The 11,064-nt window shown below is 44.4% G+C and overlaps 1 protein-coding gene across 1 annotated transcript in view; it reads right to left on the minus strand.

The window, feature by feature from the left end:
- C4_1H8orf34 (chromosome 4_1 C8orf34 homolog) overlaps positions 1-8,581 on the minus strand; it is a 1,074,551-nt gene extending 1,065,970 nt beyond the window's left edge. The window contains exon 1 of the mRNA XM_078685630.1: positions 8,311-8,581. Within this exon, the coding sequence (XP_078541756.1) occupies positions 8,311-8,379 (69 nt within the window). The 5' untranslated portion in view covers positions 8,380-8,581. The remainder of the gene's footprint in view (positions 1-8,310) is intronic.
- Between the last annotated feature and the right edge of the window lie 2,483 nt (positions 8,582-11,064).

An 11,064-nucleotide genomic window follows, 5' to 3' on the forward strand; every position in this document is an offset into this window, starting at 1 on the left:
GAGCCACTCTTATCAATTTGATCTCAGCCAGAGAGGTAATGGCCATTGGGTGTTCATCTAAAATGTAAAACAGTTTTCCCTATGAAGGCAGTACATTGTTCTTAAGTTAACAGACCTAGGGCCAGATGTAGGTCGCCAAATACCGGTCGGTAACGGCCGATTTCGGCCTTTACCGACCGGGATTTTGGATTTGACATGTAGGTGGCCTGAATTGTACCGATTCGGTAAATTTACCAATTCGATAAATTCAGATGTAGGTGGCACTTTAAACAGTGCCACAGGCCATTACCGATTCATAATTTACCACCAAATAATATTTGGTGGTAAATTATGAATTTCTGTGTACATGCACATCTGTGCATGTACACCGGTGCCATGTGGCACACATATATGCCCTAAGGGCATGTATGTGTGTCACATTGCACACAAGCCAGAATCTGGGGTGCAACAGGGTGTCAAAGTGACACCCTGTCCCCCTTGTAAATTCGGTAATTTTACCGAATCGGTATTTACCGATTCGGTAATTGCTATTGATTCCAATGGGCCTCAAGGCCCATAGGAATCAGTGGCAATTACCGAATCTGTAAATACCGATTTGGTAATTACCGATTTTTACCGATTCGGTAATTGAATCGGTAAAAATACCTACATCCCGATTGCCAGTTCTTAAATACCGAATCGGTATGATTCGGTATTTAAGAATCGGTAATCTGGGATTACCTACATTGGGCCCCTAGTTGTATAAACCGAACAGTTATGGTCAGGATATTTTGACAAAAAAACATTAAAGGAGTTTTAGGGTCTGATACGAGTGAGACAATATATTCAGTGGAGGTAGGATTCAATTACTTCTTTGATTGCTGTCACAGAAATGTCTGAAAGATTTACATTTGCCATTAAATGATTTAGTAGATTAGTAGTAATTTCGTCCTGATAAAATAACGATTAGGTGTAGTTACAGAAAGGCTCAGGGTAGGCTATAATTTGATTGTAGTCTCTGCAGTCAGGATATAAATTCTGAGTACCATGAAACTGACTAAGCAAAACTACCATCATTTAATTAGCCTTGGGAAAATTGCAGAATTCGCGCCTCACATTAAAAGTAAGGTATTAATTATATTTAATGAGTACATTTTTGAGTTTCTCCATCAGGGAACACCAAATCATGTGTATAAGAATGTGAACGTTCATTTTCCTAGCCCTACTTAAATATTTTTGCAGTGTTTAATGAATTGCACAATAATGTATTGGAACGGTGTAGGTTTAACCGTTACAATTAAAGAGATTACTAAGTTATCGAACTTAAGACGTTAAGATTCACGTTCTGTGTGAAGAGACTACAGACCTGGATTCGCAAGGTCTCGCGGCTGAATACAGGTTGGTTCCATGATGGGATTCATACTGCCTTTTTAGGCAACTAATGATGGTTGTCATGTAAATTATTCACAAGACGATTATAAAATGGTCCAAACGAGTAACTCTAATGGGTATTTCAGGTATTGGTCATGGCCAAATTGACCTAAAATTGAAACAAGTGAAAAAAAAAGTTCTAATCTGAAATACAAAGCATTAATGAAGTGTAAACGTATACTCATCTTGGAGATAAGTAAGCGGAAAATTCGAGGGTCTTTATACCATTGGCATCATCTTGCCGCACTGAGAGACCACCAGATTTAAATATATTTTTATTAGTTCAGGACATTTGGACTAATTTTCCAAGGGAGACAATGAATCTCGGTCCTTCTGTGAGGCCATCATCACAACAACAAACTCAGAGTCAAAATTTTCTAAATAAAGGGCAGCCAAAGTTGACACCTTATAATGCGTTATGGAAATGATCTACTAATGTTGAATTGCACTAGATTACTCCCTGAGCAAAAAGCAAGCAATCAATCATACCTTGCCATCTTCAGCCTCCAGAATATTAGGAGGGAGAGAAAGTCAGGGTCTTCAACTCTTGACTTTGAGAATATGGTTTAAAGACCCAGGTAACTACCCTCACAGACTGCTGTAGGTGCTTACCTCGAGGAGTGGACTCGGCACGTGCCAATGCCTCTCAATTACTGTGATTCATGTATTTTCTGCACTGGTGAACTGTGGTGTGTTGCTGGAGATTTGGAATAACCCCACAACCTTTACTTCTCCATGCACCACTGGCCTTCGCTCACCAACCAATTGCTGGACTTCAAACTCATTGAATCCTCACACTCAACTACCTACTGCACTGAACATAAAACCACAAGGCTGGAGGAAGTGGGCCTTGTTAAGCTGGGACTGAATGGGTGGCATCTACAGCCGGAGAAGGTTTGACTTGCTAGTGCAACCGGCAACATTTTCTAGGCTGGGATGCAACAGTCAGGTAATTCTCACATGTGACTTCAAATTAGAATGCTGCTGTAGAAGACGAGAGAGGAGAAAGCTAATAATACCTGGTGCCTGAGGGATGGAATCACTGAGTGTGAGAAAATCAGGCTTCAATTTTTATCGATCAGCATACAAAAGGTAAATGGCAAGAGTGTACACCTGTTAGGGGAATGAAGTGTAACTACATATGCACTATAATGCATCCATATTGGCTGATTTGAGTAGTGGGGTAACAAAGGGCCCTGCAGCCCCTGCTGTGCGGGGGCGCCCCAAGCTTCAGGAGGTCCCCTCAGCACAGTACCCTGTCCGGAGGCTCCAGAGCGAGTCCGGAGGGGCCCCTCCATGTACCTTGCAGGGGGGCCCCCTCAAGTTTAGTTACGCCACTGGATTTGAGCAAATTTCCGTCCATCACTAAATGGTTGGGTACCCATTAGTTAGGAAGGGGAGAGGCAAAGGACGTAGACTTAACAATATTTATTTTTGTTTCCTGCGTCTTGCACTCTATGATAGAATTAATAATAGAAACTATCCTCCCGTGATGAAGTACAGCTGGACTGGCCATAGCGGGCACCGGGCATTTCCCCGGTGGGCCGGAAGGGTGGGGGACGGTTTTATGACCGCAGCGGGCTGCTTTTCTTGCAGAGTGGTTTTGAAGCAGTGCTGCAAAATCGGCGCTCTGTAAGAAAAGCGGGAGCAGTGCTTAGCTGCTAACAACCTCCTCCCCTCCAGTTCCCAGGGCCGGTGGAGAAGCAACCTGCCAGGGCTGGTTGCTGTTCCCAGTCCGGCCCTGATGAAGTACAACGGTAACAGAAAATGTAGGGGCTTATTTACAAGTTCCTTGTACCGAGGGTGCATCACTTTTTCCCATTGTGAAAGTGACAGACCAGCGGTGCGAGGGTCTTGTAAATAAGCCCCTTATTGTTATAGATGCATGAGCAAATGTGCTTTATATTGCATGGTCCACTGGGCAATGTCCCTTAGCATCAGGTCATTAATAAATTAAAATTGAACTGGCTGCCAGAATTGAAATTCGTACTCGCACGGTGCCTGCCATATCAAACAGTTCAGTGCTTTTTAAACCATACAACTCAAAAATTAAATGGTAGTCGAAATTGGAATAGATAATTCATTGTTCTTAATAAAATACTCTGCAATAGCCACAATAATATCTAGCCGTGAGGCATAAACTAATGTATACACTGAAATTAATCTACATATTAAATTGTTGTATAAAAAGCATTGGCATTCATTTTTTTGTTTCAAATAGCCAATATCAGTAGCATACATCAAATAATATGTGTAGGACCATTTTGTATAACCTGCAAGTGAAGAACATGTATGCACAAAAAAGACCTTAAGCTCATTTGTAATTATGCCTGATAGTTGTATTTTTCTCCACCCTGTTGTGTCATACAGATTTGTATATTTGATTGTCACATCTTCCACCTTTTCAATTCATTTGTTATTTTTTTGTATTTTTAAACTTTTTTTGGCGACCTGAGGCACAACATTTCTTCATGAATCCTTCTGGGTAGATTGACTAGACGTCATATGCACAGGCTATGTTGTTGAGCCATGGGTGCTGCCATTCTGATCGTCTTGAACTTCATGAGAGGAGCATGAAGTAGGTGCACGCCTAGTATGGTTTTGGTAGGGTTTACAGTTTGCCACAGAAACTTGTGAAAGTGGATTAAGAGTGGAAATGCTGTGCAAGTATTAAACAGGCACCTCTACAGTAGTGAATGGAGTTTGACAGGAAGCTGTCAACTGGAGTCTATGCACCAATCAAGGGCCATGCCATGGTGCCAACAACTCACAGACAAAGATTCAGACTTCATGAATTCATGAAATCCTGCATCAAACCACAGCAGGAAGATTGTACATAACAAAAAATGTGCAAGGTAAGGCAAGAATGCATTTCTAGCTCATTCATTAAAGGATGACTCTTAAGATATGTAGCAATTCCAATGCATGTGATGAGATTCCTTCGGTGAGTGCAATATGATTACAGAAGAATGGATAGCAAGTAGAAACAAAACCTGTAGTAAGTCAATACATTCCATATGTGAAGAAAGAAATGGGTGTAAGGTTTTTCATTTAATCCAGTTGTTAAATACTACAAACAACTTCAATAATTCCATTCTGAGAGTACGAAGGCTGAACCAAAGCATAAACTGCACAACAGCATCCCAGGTAACCATTTAAATACTGCAAAAAATGTGTTCTAAATCTGTCCACCAAAATAATGCACATTGTTCCTAATGAACCTCCACACCTGGGCCCGACAATTGAAGCCTGCAGCTTTGCCCATTCATGGAAACCCAGAATCATTACCACGACCTTGCTAATTATTTTCAGTTAGATGCTGGCAGTGACTAAACTGGAACATGTACGCCAGTACCCATGCATAACAAAGGCAGAGTGATTTAGGCCTTCGGTTTTGCACTTGTGTGTTAGCATTCAAAACGAGGCTGTTGGAAGCGAAAAGAATAAATAACATTTTCTGCAGAGGAAAATTTTATTTGAGTGAAAATATCATGGTTAGAGACAACATCTCTGATATCCAGATGGGAGCTAGGGTAGAAATCACACATCAACTGTTGGTGTACGTTTCTTGCATACTATACCAGTGTCTTGATATATCATTTACATTGTTCTCCTTGAAGCAAAGCTGCTGCTTGTACGTGCACTGCACTTTGTATGGCTCTGACTTTCTTTCAGCTACTGCTTATGCTTTGTAATGAAGGACACCTATACCGACAGGAGTGCCACTGATAGCTCTCCATGATATGCTATCCCTGGTCGAGATAATCAAACGCTGCCGTTCATCATCCAGCCCTGTCTTTACTCTAATCTCCAATGCTGCCCTGAACAGACATCAATTGCTTAGGACAGATGCTGGTCCACAACTGTTGGACCAGTTTAGGCTGAGCTGGAGGCCACTACTCCATTCAGCAATGCTTAACCGTAAGTTCTTCCCCAATACCCCAAAGACAAAGCTTTGACTTGGAGGACCTGGTATCAGAAGCCACCTTACATCTGGGTAGAACTACGGGTGTGCCCATTCCATTTTTTGACATGCCCCAAGTGTAACACTAACGGTGGTCACTTAGATTAATTCCAATTCGAAATATTCAAGTCTTCCCAGACCTTTTTTTTTTTTTAAGTGTAATCACTGGAGCTGATCATTTAGCATCTCCCATTGTCCTGAAGGATCTCGCATCAGTATGTGAGTACATGTATCAAACAGATGAATTATATTTTGCCCTGATGAAGAACTTGTAAAGCAAACTAAAACGGCTGAAACATCAATATCTTCTAGACACAAAGATTGACGATTGGCATCTTTATGGCATTTTCTGTACAAGGAAATGTAATACTTCAGAACAATATTTTGTATAACTGATGAGTTATTTAACTGCTGAAAAAACAAAGGGATATTTGTATACCACACACCATGCACTTGGCACTGAGCACCATATTGCCAGGCACTTTTCTGAATTACATTAACATTATTCCACTGCTGTATGACACATTGATTGCCTTTTTACATAACAACCATTGACTCGGATCAATAAAATATTTAATGAGACTTCACATCTGTTGTTTCCAAAAACAGTGTTGAGCCCCAATGAAATACTTTAGGAAAGGTTGGATGTTGCATTCGGGATAGCCATCTTCTAAATCACTTTAGATCATCACTGAACTGAGAGAGGAAAACAGTACCATTTGCCACACGGCAACAGAGGTGTCCAACAGCTGTTAGTATACAACTACCATATACAGATCAAGAGAGGGAAGAAAGAGGGAAACAGGAGGTTGAGACTCACCCTCCAGTATACAAAGTAGCAATCAAAAGAGAGTCAACCTTGGATTGTGTGAGGGAAGCCCACTCCTAAGAGAAAAACCCTTTTTCTTAAAAGGAACCCTCACTCACTGAATGTTATTCAGTGACATGCCTTTACCTAACAAGGGACACCTTTTTCCTTACAAGGGAACACTTTTTAAGGCAAAGAATGTGAGATCTATATGAAGGGGTGGATAAAATATGATCATCTTATTTAGGGCTTAGGAGTGATAATAACTCCATTCAACCCGTCTTCCCCAGTTTTTAATCTTGCCCTATTGACCCCGAAATAGACATTGTTATGGGCACCATCTAGGCAATTTAAAACATCACTTCATACAGATCCCACACGCTTTGACTTAAAAAGTGCTCCCTTGTAAGGAAAAAGGTTGTGGCACGCCCCTTTCCTCAGAACATCGTGGGAAAAGTTGATGATGAAGGATGTCACTGAATAAAATTCAATGAGTGAGAGTTCCTTTTAAGAAAACGTTTTTTCTCCTAGAATTAGTGAGCTCCCTTCAAATGATCCAAGTTATGCGCTTACCACCCAAAAACATGACACACTGAACGGACGATGTAATTTGCAATTACATGCTGGCCACATTTCATGCCACTGTTAACTACATCAGTTCAGCAAACTGCCTCTTCGGTTGCACAAGGTGACCCCACAGTGGGAAAATATGCAAACAAACTTTCAGTAAGACAGGAGCTGCAATGCCCGTGAACATGTTAGCACTGCTTTTTATGGTAAACTCAAAAGCAAAGGTTGTCACCTGACCTACCAAACTCAGGAACATTATTACAACATGGTGTTTTTGTAACGGAATTAGCCCCACATTGGAATTGCTAACAGAAAAACGAAAGTGGGATTATATTAATATTTGAAGGGGCAGCTGCCAGAAGTAAACCCAGACAGTGCCACAGACTTCAAGAACATTAATGACCTAAATTCAGAAGCATCCATTCGGTCTTGTCTTTAATTTCTTTAGTACATTTTGAAGAAATATGCTTTCGCTATGAAACGCATCTTCATGACAGAGCGACATCAAAAGCAAATGAATATTTCACCTCAACGAAGAATCTACGCCCCTACACCCAGTTACACAAAATGAGCGCTCTTCGAATAGCCATGGAGAGAAGCAACGTGTATTCAAGTCAAGGATATCCCACCTTTGTCCCGTTTCTGGTGTAAAAAGTTTGCCCAGACCTGTCTGTATGATAATACTTATAGAGTTGTTCGTCGCATTTTAAACACAGAACTACTGGTACCAAATTTTAAAGAACTGACGCTGGACTCAGTAAAATTCCAAATAAATGAAACAACTTGCGTGTTTTAAGAATGTGCACTAGACCTGGCCGCACACTGACTCCCTTTAAAAAGCTTTAGGAAACATCTTGGGACACGCCCCTGTGAACCTATTCAAAATGTCTGTTCAAGGCTTGTAACAAACTAATGAATAATACAGAAAAGTGGATATACATGTGCTAACGTTCGCATTAAAGAATAGCTCTCTGTCAAAAACTAGGGTGGGACAGCCCTGCACGGGACAGCGCCATGGTCTGGGCTTCCGAGCAGTGCAGGGAGAGGTCTCCCTCTGGAGGTGCCAGCATTCCTGCGGGAACCACCCGAGCACCCACCGGGCTGCCCCGCCAGAAAGACTGCGAAATCCTGCCGCTGCCTAGGGACATCACAATCAAATGCGCAGAGCCAAGGGGGGTATGTGTGCCCCGGTGTGCAGCTCAGTGAGGCTGCGTGGGTGTCACGCCCCGGATGCAGGGCCATCTCACCTGCATGCCCCCAGCCCCGGCTGGTCATCTGGAAACGAAGCTACGATCAACTCCTGAGCATCTGCAGTGACCGCTTCACATGAGCACATGGGTTGAAACACACCGCCCTCAACAGCCCCCTCACACCTGAGAGCCCCAGCAACTTCCGAACAGGGAGTGCAGAAGCTGCCAAGCAAGGCACCGGACGGCAGGTGTGAATAGGGGGTATCCCCATCCCACGCCCCCTGCCACTAGGGCAGCGCCAGCCCCGGGGCCGCCGTGGATCCCAGGCAGAGGGCACTGGCGGAGGCGAGCCCGCCCCGGCCGCTTACCTCCAGCAGGGCTCCGATCTTGTTCTGCTCCAGGTAGCCTTGGATGCGGGTCTGCTGCTGAGAAGCCATCGGAGCTCCGCTCAGACACCTGTCGAGAGACCGGGCTCCTCAGCTGAAGCGGCGGGGGCTGCAAGCCCTGATCCAGGCGCCAACAGGGGCCACGAGTAGCGCTGTTCAGCAATCCGGGGATTATCCCAAAATGTAATAGGGCCGGAGCTGGGAGGATCTCTCCGTGGTGGTGGCCTACCCTCGGCTCACTCCGCGCTCTCCCTCGGCAGGCAGCGCGGGCTGTGCATGGTGCCAGATCCGGCCGGGCTGGCTGTGCTCGCTCCGGACTCCTTGGTTACAGAAATAACAACATCCCGGGCTTCCCCCGGCGGCTCTGACACTGTCACACTGCTCTCGCAGCCTCGGCCGCCGGTGGAGCTGGCGCTGGGCTGCAGGACACTTCCTGATTGGTGATCTCCGGGCGAGCAGCTCCCCCGACCGCCGCCGCTGTCAACTGGGCGGTACCTTTCCTTGGTCCCCAGGTCCGCTCAGGTAATACCCTGGCTACTACGAGAGGAAGGCTCTTTCTAGGAGCTATGTATAATGCAGCGAGGAGGCGGGCTCACGCACTGCCCCGGTCTCTGAAGTGTGCAGCATCTAGCTTCCCTCTGCACCTGCCTCTCTGCCGGAAGGATGGCTCAACCTTTGGGAAGACATAGACACGGACAATGGCTGCTCTTTCATTCTCGTAAATAGCCAGACACACTAAATTCCGATGACACATGGGATTGACACCCCCGCGCTTTTTGACTTGGCACGTGTTTTTTTTTTACTTTGTATTTTGCTGGGGGGAGTGCACCCCTGTGCATCCCGTGTTGTACTTTGGTATTGAAACAAACAGGAGCACCACAGCAGCAGGTAATCTGACCAGCTGTTCTGAAATAGTAGGCGTGGTTCATGAGCAGACAAACTATCCAGAAAATATGTGTGTCTGTAGTCACCATCTTGCGGACATCGGGCATTCGTCCTGCGGAGCAGTCCTCTGCAAGGACCACGCACCAGCTAAGCCTTGTGTTCGTGCATGTCCAGTCTCAGGATCACGTGTCGGTCAGCAGTGCCAAGCCACAACCTTCTGTGAAAATGATCGTTTCCTGATGTTGGCTCTCTTAACATCTACCACTGAGACTTGTTTATTGCTAGGGGCACAACCAGACCCGAACATGGGGGGGGGGGGGGGGGGGGTCTACTCAAAGCAGTTGTTGTGGGGCCAGCCCTTCATTCAGTTCGGGTGGAGACATCCCAAGAGCCCATTTAGAAGATGGACTGGCCAGCCAGTAGATCTGGTTTTAATGTGTCATCTCACACAAATAACATAGGCATGCCTGTATTTGCATGCCTTACACATAAAAGCCAGATCGATTGGCTTCGTCAGTTGTTTTCCTGGAGACACTGAGAACTAGTGGAGCTAAGAGAGTACCAACCCGACCTGTAAGCATCAGACATCCGCAAGATGGGCACCTTCTTGGAAACGTGACTAAAGGCAACACAACCTGCATAATGACGATTTACCCTTAATTGCATATTTTTCAGTCAAGTACCAGATTCAAACCCATGTCCCTACATTCCAGCGACATCGGATTAGCCACTAGACTGTTTCTCCTCCTTTAATTGTTGTAATAAAACATACAAAAAGGTTAGGAGTACAGAATGAAGTTGAAAATACTCCAAAAGTTCACCTCCACTAAATCTTAAGAACACCCATTTTCGATTGATGTACTCCCATAGGCAACATGCCATACTCCCCAAGCTGTGTGCTGAGTACAGCTAAAGCAAATTATTTTGGTGTGTCGATATTATTATCCATGAGTGCATTTTGATTACTTTCTTTGTCTTATATCTCTCGTTTATGATTCCTGTTAGTATTTGAACATTTGTTTAATAGCTAACACACACACACACACACACACACACACACACATATATATATATCGGGTTTTTTTCACTGAAAAAAACAAACGTTAAAGGGATGTTATAGTTAGGCTCAGATTTCACACACAGAAACCATGGAAATTCAGCAGTTATAGTTACCTGAGCTCACTATAACTTATGCCCCGCAATGCACTGCTCATGACCTCACATATTACATTACTCATGACAAGGCTGGTGACATCACTGAAGGCATCACAAATGACATCAGTGATGACATTACTGATGACATCATGCAGTGATTGTGAGTGTTTTCTAAAACATTATGTGTTAACCCCTTCGATGCTGGCCCGTTTCCGCCACTGTACGGTAAACAAACGAACAGGGCGGGGCCGTGACGAACCCCAGCCGTCATCCGCACACGAGCGCCGCCGAGCGTGACGGCTGGGGTTCGTCACCAGCATGGAAGGGGTTAAACATATATACTAAGCTACTACAAAAGTTAAATTAGTATTCTTTGTGTACTACTAATGAGTGATACTACTTTTAACATATATTATGTGGATGGCTGTGTGACTTTATCCACGTGTGAGTGAGTGTCTGGCTATATGAGGGCGTGAGTAGGTGTGTGAGTGGCTGTGTGGGTGTGTAGTTGGGTGTGTGAGTAGCTGCATGGGTGAGTGAGTGATTGTATTGGTGAGTGAGTGGTTGTGTGAGTGGCTATATGGGTGAATTAGTGGCTGTGTGAGTAGCTGAATGGGTGGGTGTGTGAGTGTCTGTATGGGTGACTGAGTGTCTATGTGAGTGGCTGTTTGAGTGAGAGACTTGGTGTGTAAGTGG

This window comes from Lissotriton helveticus, chromosome 4_1, assembly GCF_964261635.1.
Source record: "Lissotriton helveticus chromosome 4_1, aLisHel1.1, whole genome shotgun sequence".
Classification (NCBI taxonomy): domain Eukaryota; kingdom Metazoa; phylum Chordata; class Amphibia; order Caudata; family Salamandridae; genus Lissotriton; species Lissotriton helveticus.